Genomic DNA, 22,034 nt, shown 5'->3' on the forward strand with positions numbered 1-22,034 from the left:
GGTCCTCGCTGCGCTTGGACGACATGACAACAGAATGATCCGCGCCAGGTGGGTAGCGGCGTTTGTGTGTGCGGTGGGATGGAGTCGCCAAAAATAAATAAATAAATTACTATTTTGACTTCCGTTTATTCGGGACCCCGGGGTCCCGCCATAAGGTTCATTTGTAGACTGAGCCCATCGCTGTACTGCCTTCGCATGGCCACCTCAAAACATGCCCATGGCCACGCACCGACGACAAGAGGCAAGCCCTGGAAGTGGCCGATCCAAGCACAAACCGGGCTCAAAGCTCCGAAGTCTCCGACATCCGATGAGATCAGGCACATGTGCTCAGAGTAAATGAATCTTACACGAACGAGTGTAAAAACACACGAATAAAGAGTAAAGCTTAATTAGGACATGTTGACAAGTAAGTGCCATAAGAAGGAAACAAACAAAATGCCCATAATTCTGTGATTGAGCCACTTAAACATTAAAAAACTGCTTTCTTACAAATCTGTTATTGTTAAACTATAAAATAAATTGTTTCCCGGAGTGTGAATTAGAGTAATCAGGGGTCCGTGCGTCACGGCCAACACGCTTGGCGCGTGACACAACCCCAGCTGAACGTCGCGCGTAGAGCTACGCTAATCTCCGCGTGACGTCACTGCACAGTCAAACCCATTTCCACCACGAGCAGCAGCAACAGCAGCAGGAGGCAGAGACATTTACTCCCGGCCGCTGGATTCCAGGGCCCCGGGTCCTAGGGGCCCCGGTCCTGGAAAATTGTCCGCACGTTCGCAGCACAGGAACCCCTTCGCTGTCGTCAGCAGTGACTTGTTGGGGGGCACGTGATGCCTCTCCATGCCTCATGGGAGGCGGTCGGTGTCGCACGGCGGGAATGGGCGGTGGTGACGGTGGTAGCGGTGAGGAATGGATGGTGGTAGCGGTGGGGAGTGGGTGGTGGCGATGGGCAGAGGTGGTCGTGGTGGTGAGGAGTGGTGGTGGTGGTGGTGGGGGGGGATGTGTGGTGATTGTGGCAGTGGGGACGGGGAGAGTTGGTGGTGGTGACCGTGGGGATGGGGATGGCAATGGAGATAGAGGGTGATAGCGATGGTGGCAGTGGAGATGGCAGTGGGGATAGGGGGTGGTGGTGGCAGTGAGACTGGGGAGTGGTGGCGGTGGAGATTGGGATGGACAGCGTTGGTGGTGAAGATGGCGAGTGGTGGTTAGCGGTGGGGAAGGGCAGAGTTGGTGGTGGTAGCGGTGGGGAGGCTGTGGAAACAGGGGGTGGCGGTGGTGGCAGGTGGTGGTGGTGGTCGTGTGGATAGGTAGTGGTGGGGATGGGGACAAATGATGGCAGTGGCGGTGGGGTGTCGGTGGGGGTAGTGGTGGGGCTAAATGTGGTGGGTGGGGGTGGGGGGCAGGCGCTGGACTTCAGGTGCACAGGAAATGCGGCATTCTCTGCGTCACGTCGAGTATTTAAAGGCCTCCGGGTGCCTCCACCCCCACCGCTCGTGCTTCCTCCCGGAAATAATTGTTGTGACATCGCTCTCCGGGGAAATTTCCCCCCCCCCCTCCACATCAACCCGACCACCTCTCTTCTGCCGAGTGTGTTTTCAAACACAAACACGCAGAGCCTCCGTTGATCTTTATGGGCCATAGGAAAGAGCGTGTGAGCAAACAGTCTTGAATAACGGCAAGACACACGGAGCAACGGTGTGGCCATCGCCACGCCCGGCTGCCTTTGTATCCCCAGCGCTGATGTTTGCATACCACACACCAGATATTCACTGAAGGCTGGGCCTGATGCGAGCCGTGACCGAGTGCAAGTTCAGATCCCTCTTGTCACTAATGTGTATTACGTGGCTGGAGAGCTGAATCCAAGTCAGTGCCTTTCATTAACAGCATAGAGTGTGAGCCACATGCACGCACACACAGACACATAGCTGAAAACTCATAAGCACACAGAACAACAGCCGCCATTCAACACTATGTGGTGGTGATGTCACCACGGTGCTTGTGCCAGACTCGGTGCGCTTTCAGACCACGTGAAGTGTGGAATGCTCGCTGGAACGAGGTTATGGGTTGACCAATTGAAATGACTGGCAGATGCACCACCTGTACTCCTGACTGTGTCAACTTGCTGTGCTTTAGCCACCCGGCACTCCACTCATTGTTGTGAGCATTGCTCCTCCACTCTCCGTTGTTGCAGGAGGGCGACCACCTCCAACTGCTCAGGAGCATCCTTCATGAGCCTCCTCCAAAGAGGTATATCTCGACACCTCAGGTACCAGTCATCGGCAAGTCCATTCAGCTCCATATCCTCTTGTACCGCATCAGTCCATCTCTTCTCTAGCCCATGCCGTGCCTGTTTAGCCCCCTCTATCCAGTCAAACAAAAGCTGTTTGCGCATGCGATGGTTGGGTATGCGGGCTACATGACCCAGCCAACGCAGCCTTGCCTGCCAGAGGAGCTCATCTTTGGGCCCGTGTCCAAATCGTTCAAGGATTTGTGAGCCCCTCACACAATCGAGCCTGGTTAAACCCGGGATGGCTCATAGGCAGGCCAGCTTGAATGTTTATGCTTGATTTGAAGCTTTCGTGACTGCAGGAATCCATACTCCTTGGTTCTTTCGGTAAAGTCACGTAGGTATAAAAATAATAGATCACGACGTTTCGATCGCAACACAAGCAATCGTCATCAGGTGGGACAACCACAGCAAGAAAAACTGCTGAACCTAACCAGCGTAGATGTTCCATTAGGGCCTCCTCCACAGAGGCCGATCTCGACACCATTGGCATCACTCATTGGCACGTCCACTCAACTTAAAGTTGCTGTGTACCAAATCGGCCCATCTTGACTCTAATCCGTGCCATGCCCATTTAACCCGCAAATGCTGTTGGGCATGTGGTTACATGACCCAGCCAACACATCCTTGCCTACCGGAGCCCAATCATGGAACTGTCCAGGTCTTTTAAGGATTTGCAAAGCTCGTCACAGAATGCAGTTTGGAACCCTGAAAACATAAAAAGCAACCCAAAACCCTAGCCTCCTGATGGTATCACAGGCCTTGACCAGGCGATGCTTAATTGCTCGTTTGAGCAATGAGAAGCTGACATCTGTAATTAAACCAACCCCTATTACCGGGGACAGCATAATCCTGGCATCATTCTCTCCGCTCTCCATTATGTATGTATGTATGTTGAACTTCTTTCAAACCGTACGTAGCCAACCGTGCTAATCTGAGGTGCGCGGGAAGGACAACAAACTAAACAGAAAAGTAGTTCTAAAGAAATTAGTTTTCAATCCAGATGATTTATAAGTGCATAGCTCCAGTAGCTTCATAATATCGGAAGGAAGAGCATTCCAGATGGCCACAGAAGCACAACTGAAAGCGCGCGATGCAGTAACGATATTTGTTCGATGGCTAGCCAAAAGCCACTGCTGCGAGAATGACCGGAGTTTGTGTGAGGGGGGCGGTTACCTACGCCCCCCCTCAAACCACGGGACCCCCCAGACTTCAAAAGGCACCTCGCACGGTCGCACGCTTGCCGCTCAACGGAAAGCGTGGCGCGAGAGCCAAATGCAGCCTTCCCTTTCCAAAACACCTTTACACCCCCCAACCTCTCCCCTCGCTGCCGCTTGTTCCCATTGTCCAATTCCTGTTGTTTGGCCTCCAGGGGCACTGGCAACACAAGGGGGGCAAGTATTGGTTAACACAACCGGCGAGCAAGTGGACAACCAAGCGCCAGCCTTGCCCACGCGCTCACCAATAGAAGACGCGACGCACGCGGATAGCTCTCGTCTCGTAGCTACGCACCGGAGAAGCTTTGTTGACGCAGTGACGTCACCGCAACAAAGCACAGGAGTGACGCCACACGTGTCGGAAGAGTGCATCTGACCGTAACTTTAGAATATTATTTTCTCACAAACAAATCTTCAGACCTGTGTCAGATAGCGTACGATACATCTCCATGGTGTGTGTGTATATATACCCGGGCTAACTGTTATTTGGACCGTGTCTTCCTTGAATCTGGACTGCCTTTGGCAATTTATGGTAGTTACTGCTACTACCCGCTGGTCATCTGCGCAAGCACGCTTTGTTTGCCTGTATGGGGCTGAGGAACGGCAGCTCTCGTGACGTCTGGTTGCTGCCTCCTGGGAAAGAGACCCGCCAGGCCGAGCAGCCCCGACTATTTCTAGAGACATTGTAAACTTTCCACATAAAGCGTTTTAACAAAAGCGGGGGGGGGGGGAACGAGACCGTTGAGAGTGCGCCTCCTGTGCTAACGCGGTGCACCGCTCCTCGCTAAACGATCACAAATGTCAAAAAGTTTTTTTTAAGGGCTGCAGATTGCTTGGGATGAAAATGAAATACTTTTTTTGTTCAGCATGCTCTCGGCCAAGCTGTGTTTTCTGATTCCCGTAGTGTTCACTGTGCTGTCCCCGCATCACTTAGTGGGACAGATAAATCCTCAATTAGAACTCGCATGGCGAGAAGTGCAACCCCTTGTGTACGAGGGAACAACCCTGGGACAATGTCACAGAACTACTTCTCAAGTTAATTTTAATAGGCACTTTGATCTACGCTAGGGGAAAGCGTCTCAAGTCTGTCGATCATTCAGACATTTTAATTCGGAGCTCGAATATTCCCAACTATGTGAAACCTCCGGTTAAACGTTATGGTTTTTTTTTAGCAGGAATTGGTGGCTGAAATAACCTTTGACAGCATCGAATATCTTCTGAAAGATTCCGGGCACTCAATGCTGTGGATTTCACACCTGATGATGATTGCTTGTGTTGCAGTCGAAACGTCGTGATCATTTTATTATTTAATATTCATATTATTTAATTGTTTCCCTTATACGTGACTTTACTGAAAGAATCAAGATTATAGTTAATAGTTTAGTTTTAATTGAAATGCACATGACACATTAGGTGTCCAGCTTTATTTTTTTACAGAATTTGAGGAGCCATACGGACAACGTGACTGGCAAACGACTCGTAAGATCGTTTCCGCAGGGAAATGCCAGCAGCGAGGTGGCGTCACGCGTTCACGATGGTAACCCAACATTTGTGCGACCTGGCCCTAACGATCCACTCCAAGGGCAAGAGGGCGGAAGCCATCGATCCCCGTTCGGCTACATCGATGGTGACACACTGTTCAGAAACACTACCAATCAGCAAAACTCTTCATATCAAAAGGAAATTAAAATAAAAAAAATCGACTTCTTCAATTCCACGGGACGTAAGATTCCTCCTAACGAGCATCCTGAGTTTGAGATGAATAACTGCACTGGGGGGAGGGGGGGACGAAGGAGTGCGAGGGCCGCGTACCGTTGGTGGCAGCGGCGCTGATCTCCTTGAGCATTTCATGCTCCATGGCCGGGTGGTTGCAGATCTCCTCCCAGGAGCCGGTGATGCCGAGCCGGCCGGCCAGCTCTGTCAGCATCTTCAGGTTGGGAACGACGAAGCAGATGACGTAGGTCTGATCGCTGAGCGAGTGCCCGGGGGAGTGGAGGAGAGAAGTGCAACACAGGGAGAGAACACAAACTTCACAGAGAAGAACAGGGAGAGAACACAAAACCTCACACAGCACAACAGGAAGAGAATGCACAAACTTCACGCAGAAATATGTCCGAGGTGGAAACAAACTCAGGACTTCTTCCTGTAAAGGCATAAAGTGTGACCGCTGCCAACACCCTGCCGCCCCAAATTGTGTCCCTGCAGCCTGGCCCTCACCTGCTGGCGTAGGCACAGATGTTGTCAATGATGGGGCAGTTCTTAAGAGCGGACTCCACCTTGCCCAGAGACACGTACTCCCCGGCCTGCAGCTTCACCAGGTCCTTCTTACGGTCTACGCGAGTGTACACAGCAGACACCCCCCCCACCATCACAAGTCGTCAACTCTTATTGTAGAGTCACAATGGCAAGCGATGATTCCGAACTTGACGTTTCAGCTGACCGGCAACCATGGAAAAATATTGAGGTTAACGGAGAGGGTAATAAACACATACTGGGGTGAGGTCAACTCTGTTCAAATGGGGAGAACCTTCGCCCGCACAAACAAAGACAAAGCTTCTCCTTACAGCCTCAAGAGGCTGTTGGGACAAGTGCTGTTAACGAGCACCATTGAAGGCCGGCAACGGGGTGGGTGGCCAGCACCACGCCCGGCCGCCTTTGTCTCCCCAGCCGTGATGTTTACACACTGACCCATCCATAAGAGATTTTTTGGGTTAGATCGCGTAAATATATAAAAGTGTTGTTACAACCTGCCACCACCCGACACAGCCAACTAGTAAGGGTTGTCACGTAAAACAGAACGTGCCAATTCGTCACTAGTACAGCACACCGGTGTGTTGAAGAGGGCTCGCATAACGCACATGCATCATGTACGTTGACTCAGTAATCCCCCCCCCCACTTGGCGCAAGAGCGCAGAAGGGTGGTCACCACATCTACAGCTGTATAGAAGGAACGAAACAGACTTCTCCACAAATCTGGCTGTCGCCTGATGAAGCTGGTTGTAATTACTGGTGAAACGTCGTACTCAGATTGTAAATGTTGTGGCTTGGCTCTCCAACACACACCGGTGTGCTGTACTAGTGACGAATTGGCACGTTCTGTTTACGTGACAACCCTTACTAGTTGGCTGTGTCGGGTGGTGGCAGGTTGTAACAACACTTTTATGGATGATATTGGTCGCGAAAGCCTCCTGCTGCTGCGTATTACACTGAACCAGGTGCTCCTTTGAGGCCGAGTCGACCCAGGACCAGTTCAGATAACTTTCACTGGTGTTTGCCATAAGCGGGAATTGAACTCAGGTCGCCGGGTACAGAGTGCAACGCACTAACCTACACGCGCACACACACGTGCACACACGTGCACACACACGTGCACACACACGTGCACACACACGAATAGTCGCACGTGGTGCGTAGCTGCACGTCACCTATGAGTCGGAGGCAGCCGCTGGGCAGGATCTCGCCGATGTCTCCCGTGCAGAACCAGCGCTGCGCCCTCGCGTCCGTGTGGAAGCCCTCGCGCGTCAGCTCCTCGTTGTTCAGGTAGCCCATCGTCACGTTGGGCCCCCCGATGAGAACCTCCCCCCGCGGGTTCGGGGAGTCGTTCACTGTGTAGCCGCCTGGTAGGAGAGGGGCGGAACGGCATTCACACAGCGCAATGTTCCATCTCCAACTACAATGTAACCTTCAATCTCCAACTACAATGTAATGTTCAATCTCCAACTACAATGCAATGTTCAATCTCCAACTACAATGCAATGTTCCATCTCCAACTACAATGTAATGTTCAATCTCCAACTACAAGGCAATGTTCAATCTCCAACTACAATGCAATGTTCCATCTCCAACTGCAACTCAGTCGGTGTTTTTGCCGTCCCTCTCCACCAGGGAGGCCTTTCCCTCAGCTCTTCCGATGTGTTCCTGGGTTGCGCTTCGTTCGGCACAATGTCCGACGTTTCGCTCCAAGCCCGAGACACGTTCGCCTCGCTTTGGCTTTGCTCACTTTCTGGAATGAACCCGCTTCATTTTGTGTAAACCTGTAAAATCAAAACTGGGGCAGAGTCTTCCTTGCTTAACCAAATGCTGATATGGAACACTGGTCAAAAAAAGGCCTCTTGTATTATGGGTCCAACATGTTACCGTCTAAATGCCAAATTTAATTTCATTAGGTTCCAAGAGAAGCTCTCATCAATTGCAGTGAAACGTCGGGACCCCATGCCGAACACCACATGATTGGTGGATCACACAGAGATGGAGCCATCAATTGCATGAGACAGATAATTGCAGAACAGTGAAATGGAATGTATAGAAGTTAGCAAAGCAAGTAGGCTTCTGACATGCTGGACAGCCGAGTTCAGGGTCTCTCTCCCCATACATGTGGGCACCTTATGGGAATAATGGGCCTTGCGTCCTTCATGAGAATGTAGAATATCCACCACTGGCTCATGACTGACAATCGAATGGGAGAGAGATAAACAAAACATACTCTTTGGTTCTTTCGGTAGAAAAATAAAATAAAAAATAATATATCACGACGTTTCGATCGCAACACAAGCGTTCGTCCTCAGGCGGAAAAAAATAATCCAGCAGTGGAACTGCTGAACCAGCGAGAGAGCTGTTACAACAAGAGGTTATATATGTGGCTAAGGGCACGCAAGCGGGGTCTGAGCTGGAAAGGAATTCCATCCCCGGACGCACGCACCTCAGTTGTGTTGATGGGGGAGATTATGGAGAGAGATTAGGGAGAGAGAGATTAGCATGAATGAGCTTCTGTCACCGCATAAGAGTATCATCCCCACATATGCGCACAACAGCAGTGTTAATGGGAGATTAGCACTATGTTGATGGGATCGATTAGGCAGGGAGATTAGGGGGATTAGCAAGTTAATGTAATGTCTATGTGTAACACAAGCTGTGGCGCTGCCAACTGCGCTATGAGAGGCAAGCGCGTCCACGCAAGAAAACCACCGCAACGGTGGTCACGCCAGGAAGACACACAGCCCATCACACAGACAGAACCATCGATACATCGAGGCTAAGGGAGCAGAGGTGGCCATATTAGTAAGACCCCAGCCCGTTAATGCAGAGGTACCTAACAGGGCAATGGAACTCAGAGTCGGAGACTTTGCTTGGTTAATAATGTCCTTCTAATGATTGCTCAGCTTTTAGCCATCTTCTCGGTTGAAATTGTCTCCGTGTTTATATATCTGGATGGCTTCATGGACAAATCTTTGATGGTAGCCTGAAGGTTTTCAGAGTACCTTGGTCTCGGAAAAAACAATATCGTGCGAGCCCACTGCGTTATAACAATGACCAGCTAGGGCAGAGGTATTGGTTCTGCCGTGTTTAAAATCTGCCTTGTGTTCGCGAACACGGTCCGAGACGTGTCGTGAAACTAAACAGTAAACGTCAAAGCGCTGGGGACACCAGCATCTCTGCTGGCAGCAGGCCTGCAGCAATAACGGAATATCCATTGCGTGGATGGCGGGGAGCAGTAAAACGTCATGAAATGTGAAGTTTCTGAGAGCCCGGCACAGGAAGGAGTTAATTTGTACCAAGTCGGAGTGTGCCGGGAACCAACATATGAAGAGGCCACACGTCTATGGCATGCATAGAGAGTATTTAGTGATGCCGTTGCATTGCCAGTGGTGCACAAGCACAAAAAATACAAAATCTTAATAGAATAACCCTCTGTGGTCTTGACAAGTATATAATGGGCATCCTTCTTCAGGGCACACAGAGAGACGGGAGAGGTGGCAGAGTGGACACAGAAGTGCGATGAGGCATTCAAAGTGGGTGGGTGGAATACGGTTGGGTGGGGGGTTGTTGGGGCCGAGAATACGAAAGACAAATAAAACATAAATATATCTTAAAATGTTTGTTTCTGAGTTGCGCTTTGCTATGAAAGTGAGCAGAGGATGTTTAGCGCTTTATTTTTCCTTTGAGGATATAAACAGAGGCCATGTGCTGGGCTGAGGGTGGCGGGGGTAGGGGGGAGGCCTCCATGGGGGGATGTTTAGAGTTGGGAGGAACATACGGCCTTGAACTTCACTCAAACAAGTGGGCAAAGAGCCCATGCGACGCGAGCACACACACACACAGCCCCCCCAGTTCAGCCCCATAGACCGCTGGGACAAGCACTATTAGCGAGCACCTCTTAGAGCCGGCATGGTGCAAGATAAGGTTTTGCAGCCAGCATCACGACCTTTGTATTCCCAATGTATTCCCATTGCTGATATTTCCCAAGCGCACTTATATTTAAGTCCGCGTTAACCTAGGAGAGGCCCAGACACAGGTTCAGATCCAATTCTCCAAGACCGGGGATCAAACTCAGCTGACGAGGATGAAGTGGTGTGCAAATCGCTGCACCCCTCACATATACCCAAAGCTAAAGATCCCCCATGTAGCTTACATAGACAGTTGGAGCAAGTGGTGTTAGCGAGCACCAATGACAAACGAGGGGAGTGGTGTGGTTAGCACCACGCCTGGCCGCCTGTGTCTCCAGTGCTGCTATTTATACAATGTACCAGGTACTCAATGAAGGCTGAGTCGACCTAGGGGAGGCCCAGGACCGGTTAAAAATTTACGCTGAGCTACCCACTACACTCACGCTCCACCCACACACATACATTCCAATCCAGCCACCCACAAACACACAATAAACAAGATACATACATATATATCGTATTCAAATGTAATATTAATGAAGTTTTTGTGTAGGATCCTAGACTTAACAACTAAAACTGCAAATTTAGATTTTAGTACAAATTTGCTGGACTTTGCTGAAAGATATCTGGGCTGAAAGGCCTTTGGTAAGTCCTTGCTTAAACGGCCGTTCACACAATGCGTTTTCGCAAAAACGTGCTTCTATGAGAAAATACTTTTCGCCCAAAGCGGAACATGCCCGTTTTCACAACGCGGTTTCTGAGCGGTCAACGACAAACTACTTTCTTGAGCTGTGCGGCTGAGCGGCGTAGGAATTCTGGGTATACGCCGCGTGGAATGATACAGTACGCGGTGGTGTACCTCATCTCAATTATTTGTCCCCCCATCTTACCGCGTGTGCGGACATCGTACCTTGCCAAATTTTATCGCTCCGTTATTTATGATGGGGAAACTGAATTTTTGCTGAACGCGGCACTTTTCAGGAAAGCATCTACCGTGTTAAACGAGGGATTGCGGTAAAACAACGCCAGCTCGTGGCATCTCTTTAATGGGCCTACACGTTACCATTGAGACTCAGGATTGGTCCTGCTTCACCAATGCCGATGGAAGATGTTGGTCGATAAAAGCCACTCATCAACACTAAATGTATTTTAACTGGGCAATAAAACAGGCATGGTTAGTTTATTTATTTATCGTAAGTCAACAATTATTTAGCAAAGGGATGTTTCATAATACCTGCAGAAAATCCACAGACACGAGTGGTGAGAAAACTCGGTTGCTTCCAGTCTGTCTCAAACTCACTTGCTGTACTCACGGCCCTCACAGGCATGGGTGCTTCACACACATGAAGGCAACTCCATCTGCGCATGAACAACCAACCCTGTTTGTAAGTCACTGGACGACAGGCGTGTGCCTCCATGCCTGGCCAGGTGCGCAGGTGTGTTATGCGCGCACGCGCGCAAGAGCACAACAACTCACCCTCCTCCCAGTTGCGCAGCTGGATCTCACAGCAGGATAGCGGAGCTCCCACGTGGCCCGTGCTGTAGTCTTGCACTGGCGGGCAAAGAGGATACAAGTTAGACAAAGATTCCCCCCGTATAGACTGTCAGGACAAGTCCTGTTAGTGAACACCTATGAAGGCGGGCACAGGAGTGAGTACCCAGCACCACGCCCAGCCACCATTGTCCCCCTCGTGGCGATGTTTACACACCACACCAGCTATTAATTTGAGGCCGAGTCGAACTAGGAGATGCCCAGGACCGGTTCTGAAAATAGTCACTGGTATTTGGCTGAGTGGCACTCGAACTCGGGTTGTTGGGTTTGTAGCGCCACAATACCGTGCACGCGCACACACACACAAAGGCTATCGATGCTAGTGCAGCGAGCAAGCGCCTCTTAATTCCAGTACGGTGTGCAATGCAGCGTGGGGCTCCTGGCTCCGAATCAGAATCTTCATTTAGACCCGGAAAAATCCGATGAGCTATGAAGCTCGTTTTCACAAATGTCCAGTAGACTGATGTTTACAATTGTAAATGTGTGGGTTTACTCTCCAACACACCGGTGTGCTGAATGAGTGGCATGCCTTGTTTACGTGCAAAACCTTACGAATTGGCTGTGTCGGGTGGTAGCGGGTTTAACGACACATTTATATTAACGCGATCTGACCCCCCAAAAAAAACCTGTATTATGGATGATTTAACACGTTGATTATGAATTATGGATGATGTTAACATCTCTCACCATTTGTTCAACCTCATTAATATTGCTGTTGTCATGAGTAAGACTCACTAACCAAGTTGCTGCTGCAGTTTTACTTCTCAGACTCAATGATTCTTTGCAAAAGGTTTGGTGTTTGAACATCTCAACACCTAAATTTCGATTTAAAGCTTTCGTGACAGCAGGGATTCATCTTATTGGTTCTTTCGGTAAAGTCACGTAGAAGGTAAATAATAAAATAATAAAAATTAAACATAATAAAATACAATTCTCACGACGTTTTGGCCACAACGCAAGCAGCCGTCCTCAGGTGAAGAACAGGTCTGTCGGAAAGACGGCTGCTTGCGTTGTGGCCAAAACGTCGTGAGAATTGTATTTTATTATGTTTAATTTTTATTATTTTATTATTTCCCTTCTACGTGACTTTACCGAAAGAACCAACAAGATGAATCTCAACACCTGTTCTATTGCCAGAGAGGGTAAAACCTGTTCTTATTTTTTCAGACTCAATGCTGTTGTTACTGCTGTGGGCAGGACCCATGAACACTGAAACATCTGCTGCTGTGTTACCCATGGGTCAGTCTCATGACTAGAGTTGCTGCTGGTGTTCTGGGATACTCACGCTCGGCGATAGTGCCGGCAGCGCAGGTCTCCGTGAGCCCGTAGCCCTGCCCCACAGGGCAGCAGAAGCACACGTTCATGAAGCGCTGCGTGCGCGGGGACAGCGGCGCCGCGCCCGACAACAGCAGCCTCACGTTGCCGCCCAGCAGCGCACGAAGCTTGTTGAACACGAGACTGTGCACCGCAGGGGAAATCCACACAGTCGCGCGTTCCTCAAACGTTCTCTCTCCTGTTTGCCCACGATGTTAAAAAAAATGTTGCCCCTTACGTCAAATTAAGTATATTTTTAAAAAAGTTTAAATTATTTTGCTGATTGGCCATGTCAATCGCCGAGCCAGCATAGATAAGAGGCCAGTTTTGTTCAGGTGCTTATGCAAAACCAGCCTCTCGTGTTTAATGAGCTGGATGGTCTCAGCCGGATCGCCAGTGACTGCATGAAAACACTCATCAATTGGCCAATTACACCTTAATATGTAGAGGACCCCAGAGCTTGGGCAATTGTTGGTGCCAGCTCATCGTGTGACTGCTTTCCTCATCGGCTGTGCTTTCTCGTGCCTCCGAGTCATTCTCTCTCATTGAGTGCGAGCTAATATTCTGTGGAGCATTTTACATCGAAATGATTATCGTTAAAAATGCAACGTAAATCTTTTCGTTATCCCTTTTGCATTTTTCAGTTATCGAGCCTTGAGACGAAGACATTTCCATTCGGACCACCCTACAGTTATCAGTGCATCACTCTGTGAGAGAACAGCCCGACTAAAAGATTACTTTTCGGAACTACTTCTGAATTGATTCGAGTACAATTATTTTATCCACACGAGGGACACACCTTTTATATGCCCTGATAGGAGTCACATGGAAATGAAATGTATTATAGATACATCTCAGAGCTGGAATTTGGAAAAACTAAATGAAAAACGAAATTTACATACAATGGCTTTTTTGTGTCACGAGATTCAAATTCACTCAAAACTTGAAGAGTCAAAAGTTGAAACTTCGCTAATAAACTGAAGTGTCAGCAGTTGTCAGTTTGCTTAACTGAAGTGTTTTATCGGTTGCCAAATCGCGAAACAACTGAAGTCACTGGTTGCCAGTTTGCTCAACAATCGAGGCGTCACCGGTTGCAGAGCGGCGTGTCGAAGCCTCGCTCCAGCTGCTCCAGCTTGTAGTTGTAGGCCAGCTTGAAGACGATCCTCTGCAGGAGGCTCATGCACTGCACCTTGCCCATGACGCCTTTGTAGATGCGCTCCATGATCTCCTGCAGAGACCAGGGCGAGGGGCGCACCAATGTGCGCATTTATGTTGAACGTCTTTTGCAGCGTACGCAGCCGACCGTTCTAGCCGCAAGTGGCGGCATCAGGGGAGGAGCGGACATAGACGGGCGTGGCCAGTGTTGGGAGAATGTGGCCGAGGGTTCACATTACTATTATCACGAAGCTTGTTTAGCCAGAAAGGCCTCTCTGAATTTCAAGACTCTTTTTTTTCATGAGGGTCCTGACAATTTTTCGCAGTAGGGGGGTGATGCTGCTACATGTCATCCCAAATGAGTAATTTGAAGGTTATTTTTTAGCATTTAGATATTTGGCCAATATCAGTTACATTCTATGTTTTTTCGCTATGAGAGGAAACCAGAGAACCCAGAACAGGGGGGAGAACGTACAAACCCCACACAGAAAGGTGCGTGAGTGGGGAATAGACCACAGACCCTTCTTGCCGTAGGGCACCAATGTAACCACTGCGCCACCCACACATGTGTAACGAAATAAATGGGCCGTTCTATGGCGACAGTGGGTGTACTATACATCGCCGTGGCGTGCGATGTACTTACGTGGCGGACAACATCGTGTGTCCATAATATTGGTCGCGAAAGCCCACGTGTTAAGCATCGTGTGTGTTGCCGAGTGAGGCCGGCTCTAGTAGAGCACGGCGTGCGATGCAACGTCATCGGGTACACCCCGTAGGCGGGTGTAGTACCAGCCCTAGCGGGGCTTGGTGAGCGCTGGGATAGCACGGGCACCGCGCGTGGCGTGCGGGCTCCCACAGGGGGAGCGGGAGAGTGTCAGCCCAGGGACAGGGTTGCCCCGGGCCATGACACTCTGGTTGACCCCGTACACACGTGATCCGGAGTGTCCATAGAGAGGCCCCCAGGTGGGGGGGGGCTAGGGGGTGATCACGTGTCCGGGGGGAGCTCTCGAGAGGGGTCGGGAGGGAGCTTAGAACGCTCGCGAAGGTGGGCGGGGCCTGGGCGAAGCCGGCCCCGACGCGGGAAGATGTAAGGTGGGTCCCTGAGAGGGACCGGGGTCGCTTCGTTCTGCAACCTGGAAGCTCCACGCTCTCTGTCTGAAGTGGCCCGGGACCCGAGGGGGGGTCCAGTCCGTCGTATCCATAACTCCTGTATGGTAGTGTAGTTAGCTGGGTGGTCACCACTCTAGGCTGTATCTGGTGAAGGGGCAGTTACCCCTTTGTATAGACGTGTTGTGTTATAAATGTGTTGCCTCTCAAGAACAACGTCTGCGACTCGGTTGGACTCGCTACATATGTATGTTGAACTTCTTTCGCATCGTACGAAGCCAACCGTGCCAATCGGAGGTGCACAAAGATCCACACACAGCAGACTCGCCGTCGCAGAATACTCACGGGAACGGCAGCCATGAGTGTCGGCCTCAGAATGGTCACGTCCCCCTGGCTGCCCTTCTTGATGCGAGTCGACTGCGGGGTGGCGGAGAGAAGACAGCCGTCGGGAAGCGGGGATCAACGAGTGAGGAAGCAACGTCACACAGTGTCCCACGGCAGGAGGCAGGCGATAGCACGGCCTCACCGCGTGCACCACGTGGTCTTTCTTTCCGACGGCTGATGTGGATGCAGAGCAACAACGACAATTTAACATTCAGGTGGTCAAGCCACACAACCGCGTCAGAAGTAGCGAGGAGTGTATCTCTGTATTTGTGGATCGGCCATTCCATCGTTATATGTTGTACGGGCTGTTCTGGATAACCACAGTCACACACCGCTGGAGAGTGTTGCTGTCACCACACTGTGTGGTGACGGCATTCAGCTCACAGCTGGCGGGTGCGGGTTTAACATTTCCACGTGATAAGCCACTTCGTTGATCTATCATTTGTGGACAGGTTGCTCCTGAAAAAGAGCTATCAGAATATTTTATTTCAGAATCAGAATTTGTATTCATACTGGAGGAAGCTGATGAACGATACAGCTCTTTTTCACAGATGTCCAGTAGTTTCACAGATGCCCGGTCGACAGTCTTTTATTTTATTACATTCGTTTACCACGGCAAGCCTCGAGTCAGTCTCATGAATCTCTTCCAGGAGGGTCTAGTGAAGTTCGTTTTTTGCAGTCGGGTCCTGCTGTGTGTTCTGAGAGCGCGGTGTTCACCTCTGACGCAGTCTGTTCCGTTGTTGACGGATTCTCGGTAAAGATCACTTTGATGTCATTGTTGTTGTGCCCATGTACCATGGGAACACCCTTGCAATCTCGCTGGGTAACCGGTTGAATGGGACTTTCCGTGTAACAAATAAACATTGATCTATTGATGTATAATCCCAAATGAGTGAAATCTCATTCAACCGTTCCCATTCCGATGACGTACGTGTACGTCATAGGCTTTTCCTCCAATTCCGTTCCGATGACATACACGTACGGTAAAATAAAATAACTTTATCGGTACCAAGGCTCCCACAAGGCCATTACGAGAGGGGGTGTGGCACAGTTTTTGGCGCCAGCTATCATAGAGTGCGGTGGTCGTGTCGCTACTCTTCCCTGCGGTGAGTACAATGTCTTTAAAACCAATGGTGCTATGCCTCTCTAAATAAAAATGAATGCCAACCACTTGTGCGTTCGAAGATTCGGCGGCAAACGGGACACCCACCCTGCAACTTACAAATGTCTCAGAACGGGAAAGGGTTGAGAGGGTAACTTAGTCCCTCCATTCCTACCACAGAACCACTTTGAATGCGGCCAATCTTGTCAGACGATTATGAAGGCCATAACAAAGATGACGGTAAAGACAATGGTGATGACTATAAAAACTAAAGATAACGATGGAGATGATGATGATGGTGGTGGTAAGTGGTGCTGATGACCCTCAAGATGGTGGTGATGACTGTCAAGATGCAAATTGATGCCAACAATGAAAACGAAAGTGAATATGATGACTATGATGGCAGTCATGCATATTTACTGCTTGTTGACGAGAGCGGAGATAAAATAAAGCTCACGATGATAACGATATGAGTAATACTTAAGTCGATTGACAATGATGATGAAGGTGAAAATAAAGACAATAAGGACGATAAACCTGGAAACACGTAAAGGAAACCACAATGATTGTCAAGTCTGGACAGGAGATTGGTGAATTTTGTTGATTATTATACAAACAGAGACAATATCATCCATAAGTGGTTTTTGGGTTAGATCGCGTAAATATATAAATGTGTCCTTAAAACCCGCCACACAGCCAACTAGTAAGGGTTGTCACGTAAACAGAACGTGCCAATTCGTCACGAGTACAGCACTAGTGTATAGTGTAGTGTATAGTGTAGTGTATAGTGTAGTGTATAGTGTAGTGTATAGTGTAGTGTATAGTGTAGTGTATAGTGTAGTGTATAGTGTAGTGTAGTGTATAGTCGTGTAGTGTATTGTGTATAGTAGTGTATAATGTAGTGTACTAGTACAGCACACCGGTTGTGTGTTGGAGAGCCAAGCCACAACATTTACAAACTGAGTACGACGCTTCGCCAGTAATTACAACTAGCTTCATCAGGCGACAGCCAGATTTGTGGAGAAGTCTGTTTCGTTCCTTCTATAGAGGTGTAGATGTGGTGACCACCCTTCTGCGCTCTTGCACAATGATGGGGGGGGGGGATTACTGAGTCAACGTACATTATGCATGTACATTATGCGAGCCCTTTGAACTTGTCCTTCCTGTCTATTGTGTTTATTAAAATAGCCCTACCAACAGTAATCCCTATTGAAGTACGCTGCCCTTTGTAGGCATGCATTTAAAGAATGTATTATTTGATGATTCGCTTCCACGCAGCACTAAGACGGTAGCTCTCCGAACGTTTAAAATTATTTTGATTTCTTTCAATTTCGATAGATTCTCTAATTAGTCTTGGCCAGTAGTAGCTAGTTTTGCACAAAACTTCAACATTATCGAAATCAATAATATTGATCATTCTTAACACTGTAACATAAAGGTGATGATCAGCAGAGGTGGGACAAAGTCATTGTTATGCAAGACACAAGTAAGTCTCAAGTCTTTGCTCTCGAGTCCCGAGTCAAGTCGAGTCAAAGATGAGGCAAGTCCAAGTCGAGTCTGAAGTCATCAAAATCATGACTCGAGTCTGACTCGAGTCCAAGTCGCATGACTCGAGTCCACACCTCTGAGGTGGGACAAAGTCATTGTTGTGCAAGTCACAAGTAAGTCTCAAGTCTTTGCTCTCGAGTCCCGAGTCAAGTCGAGTCAAAGATGAGGCAAGTCCAAGTCGAGTCTGAAGTCATCAAAATCATGACTCGAGTCTGACTCGAGTCCAAGTCGCATGACTCGAGTCCACACCTCTGATGATCAGGCTTTGGGTTAGGACGATGATTACTACAAGGACGACGACGGCGGTGTTGAAGCTCACACAGAGACGGCGATCGCGATGGTGCCAAAGGCAGCAGCGGCGGCCATACCTGGTGCCGTTCTCCTACCTGGTCTGTGAGCGTCTGCGCCGACGAGTAGCCGATGCGGCAGCCCCGGGAGAGGCAGACCATCTCGGCGCCCAGCTCCAGCACGTGCGCCAAGGGCAGGTACCCGATATACGTGTCATCTCCACTGCGAGGCGACACGGCACAGGGCAGCAGAGCCGCTCAACAACCCGCCATGCAGACCACCACCGGTGGTAAGAAGAGGCTTTGCCCTTGATGTCAATAACAAATATATAACATTTGCAAGGCACCAAGTCTTCATTTGCCACACATACCCGTGGAAAAAAATGCAAACAAACATCCCCCGATAATGTTTGCATCGACTTTGAAACCAAATGGCCTACACCTCTATGGCCTTGTCTCACCAGTGTTAGAGTGGAGAACAAGACTAAAAGGTCCCATAGATGCAACGGGTGGCGATTGAGATCCTGCAGGCATGCGTACCTTCGAGCGTGCGTGCGTGGCAACAGTTCGCATGCAGTGCTACAGCTCCGTGGACACCGGTTACTCATGTGACACATCGTAGCGTCACTGGCACACAGCGGGGGGGGGGGAAGGCGCAATCCCCCTGCCGCGGGGCGCGCCGGCCTCACCAGATGTCGTTGATGCGCAGGTACATGCCGGTGATGGCCGCCACCAGGTTGGAGTGGGCAATGCGCACGCCCTTGGGGATGCCGGTGGAGCCGCTCGTGTACATCACCACGGCCAGGTCGCGCGGGCCGGGACGATCGCGCGCGCGCTGCCCTGCGCTCGCACACCCAACGCAACACAGTCACCCCGCCTCCCTGCGTAACCCACACGACAAGGCTGCTTGGGGCGACTGATATTGCAGGCGAACGCCTACGGAGGTCGGCGCGCAGCACGAAGGGGGTGGTGTGACCGGCACCATGCCCGGCAAGCCTTCGTCTCCCCCAATGCAGACGTTTACTCATCGCGCGAGATCGGTCTCACCGGTTCAGAAATCCGTCGTCGGTGTTGGCCACGAGCGGGAATTAAACTCGGGCTGCGGGGTTTGTAGCGCAGTACGTCAACTGCCGTGCCACCACTCACCACCCGCACGGGGGGAGGGGGTCTTTGTCTTGTGTGTACATGTACGTGTGGTTTAGCAGTCGGTGCGAGCGTATACACATGTATATCTGTAATTTAACACGTAGGCCTTCGCGACTGATATTATGAAATCAGTGGTTTTGGGGTTCTCATTGCCACGTGGGTAAAATGCCAATGTGTGTCATACACCGTCCTCCACCCCACACAGCCAAATAAATGAAGTTTTCACGGAAGAAACGTGCCATCTATTTAAGGCCGAAGGCTGGAGTACATTTTGACAATTCTGTAAATTGCCTGATGATGCTGGTTGTTCCGAAATGTCAAATGTTGTGGATTGCTCTCCAAAACACCGATGAGCTGAAGCAATAACAAATTGGCACGTTTGTTCATCACACGACAGTGCTATTTATCTCACTGTGTCAGGTGGAAGAGGGTGTAACCACACATCAATTGTGCTTTTACTCACATGATGATCCGACCCAAAAACCCATTACCAATTGCGTGCGCACGAGTGTCTTTGTGCTCATGCTGTTGAGCGCGAGTGCGTGCACGTGTGCACGTGGTGCGTCCTTGCGTGTGTGACGTACGGTGCTGGGGTTTATCGCCGAGCTCCTCCACGTCGCTCATGCCCATCACCTCGATGCCGCGGGGCAGTTTGACCCCGGCAATGCCGCTCGACGTGCCGTCCACCAGCACCACGTAGCGCAGGCGCGGCACCTGCATGAGGATCGCCTGCGACGCGGCCACGGAGTTGGGGAGGTCAGTGACGGTCAGCGCGCAAATAAAGCACTCCGCTGGTTTATTATTATTTGTAATTCTTATATTGCTTGTTTGCCCAGGAAAGCCCCGCTCTTTGTCTGGAGGGTCCTGCCAGTGTTTGTAGTAAGGTTTGATATTTCTACTTGTAATCCCAATTGCGTGGGTGCCGCGGTGGCTATGAGATGTTAACTACTCCGCCTGGTGCGCAGGAGGACGTGGGTTCGATCCCGAGCCTGACGCCTGCTGCTGTATATCTGGAGTTTTCATGTGTTCTCCCCGTGGTCGTGTGGATTTTTATCCAGGTCCTCTGGTTTTTCCCTCCACATTTAGAAACATGCGTTTAGAGTAAAATCTTGACTTAAAGCTTTCGTAACTGCAGGAATTCATATTCTTTGGGTCTTTCGGTAAAGTCACGTAGATAGGTTGAAAGAAAATAACAAAAAATAACAAAAAAACTATGACGTTTTGATCGCGAAACAAGCGGTCGTCATCAGGAAGAGGGGGTTATAGCTTCTAAAGGTAAACAACCCAATCTTCCTGATGACGGACGCTTGTGTTGCGATCGAAACGTCGTAGTTTTTTGGTATTTTCTTTGAACCTATCTACGTGACTTCACCGAAAGACCCAAAGAATATGCGTTTAGAGTATTTGGCTTCTATTGGTAGTGTCTTCAAAAATTACTCACACCGTCACGTTGTTACAAGTCACCTGCTTACACTTTATTCACCTGTTCTCGTGCCAGTTCTAGGCACTCCTATAACTAACAGTACGGTCACATCTACTTAACTTATCTATTCTGCACCTCACTTATCCTGCACAGAGCAGCTCTGCTCTCAGCGTCTCCGCACACAGCGTCTCCGCACACAGCGTCTCCACCACTGCCCTCACCTACGCTCCCTCAGACCCGCTCACCCGTCTGTCCCAGGCGGGGGGTTCAGCCAACACCCGCCCGGCGACGGCGTGAGGGTTGAGGTCCCGTTGACGGCTGGAGCGGCAGCAGCGAGATGTCTTCACTCTTGGTTGCCGGCGACAACAACTCCCCTCGCTCACACACGGACCGTTTATATCCCCCTGCTCATCCCGAGCCCTCACGTGTTTCCACGTAAGCTGCCGCCAGGCCGGCGCCAGTTGTCCCATTAATCTCTTGTCATCACCCCCCATCTCCCGTCTCCTAGGCGCCAACCTCCGGACACAGCATAGCAGCTGTTTGGCCTCCGTTGCACCCGCTTAACTGTGGGCACCGCGTATTTCTCTGCTCTACATATACATTTACAGACAATAAGCTATCATCTGTGGACAGGTCACTTCTGAAAAAGTGCTATATAGCTCAGTGGGGCCTTAGCTGGTACAATAAGGATAGCTTCGTTTTAGTTCAGATGAGAGACTGTCCTGGTCTCTGTGGAGTTATCACCCAACTAAACAAAACCAACTTGACACTGGGAAGGTATTCCAGGTGACGGGCAATACCTGCAGTTTCTTTTCGAGCAGGTCGGCGCTGGTGATGACGTGCGTGACTCCGGACTCGTTGAGGCCGTAAGCAATTGCATCCTCGCCCAGCGTTGCGTAGAGCGTCACCACTGTGTAACAACGGCAACAACAAACAACAACAATGGTCAGCCCTCACAGGTATGACAACAACGACATGTATGTATGTATGTATTTTGGACTTTCTTTGCACCGTACGTGGCCAAGCATGCTAATCGGAAGTGCGAGAGACACATTATCCATGTGTGCACATGCAACATCTCACGTATAAACACTCAAACTGGCAGAAAACATCTTAATATTTATACTGGACTTCAGATTCTGGGGCAATCGCCAGGAACCACAGACAAGCATGACAGCATCCCGAGTCTTTAAGGATCATGGGAAAGACAAAATACAGATAGGGGTGATGAAACTTTATGAGCAGATAATTACTATAATCATGAACGCAATTTCTAATGCGCACATATCTCAAGAATCAGATGCATTGTTCGAACGCGGTCTCGGGAGGCATGGAGCCAGAGTTCAGT

General features: G+C 49.9%; 1 protein-coding gene across 6 annotated transcripts in view; it reads right to left on the bottom strand.

The window, feature by feature from the left end:
- The window catches only part of ACSL4 (acyl-CoA synthetase long chain family member 4), an 80,419-nt gene that overhangs the window by 22,538 nt on the left and 35,847 nt on the right, over window positions 1–22,034 (bottom strand). For all 6 annotated transcript variants that reach the window (XM_078616682.1, XM_078616679.1, XM_078616683.1 and 3 more), the window contains 11 exons: window positions 21,487–21,596; window positions 19,848–19,992; window positions 18,807–18,957; window positions 18,217–18,340; window positions 15,142–15,213; window positions 13,623–13,762; window positions 12,506–12,678; window positions 11,146–11,220; window positions 6,930–7,121; window positions 5,722–5,836; window positions 5,317–5,474 (listed from right to left, as the gene is read on the bottom strand). In XM_078616682.1, the coding sequence (XP_078472808.1) occupies window positions 5,317–5,474; window positions 5,722–5,836; window positions 6,930–7,121; window positions 11,146–11,220; window positions 12,506–12,678; window positions 13,623–13,762; window positions 15,142–15,213; window positions 18,217–18,340; window positions 18,807–18,957; window positions 19,848–19,992; window positions 21,487–21,596 (1,455 nt within the window). The remainder of the gene's footprint in view (window positions 1–5,316; window positions 5,475–5,721; window positions 5,837–6,929; window positions 7,122–11,145; window positions 11,221–12,505; window positions 12,679–13,622; window positions 13,763–15,141; window positions 15,214–18,216; window positions 18,341–18,806; window positions 18,958–19,847; window positions 19,993–21,486; window positions 21,597–22,034) is intronic.

This window comes from Lampetra planeri, chromosome 51 (assembly GCF_965212315.1).
Source record: "Lampetra planeri chromosome 51, kcLamPlan1.2.h2, whole genome shotgun sequence".
In the NCBI taxonomy this organism is placed as follows: Eukaryota; Metazoa; Chordata; class Hyperoartia; order Petromyzontiformes; family Petromyzontidae; genus Lampetra; species Lampetra planeri.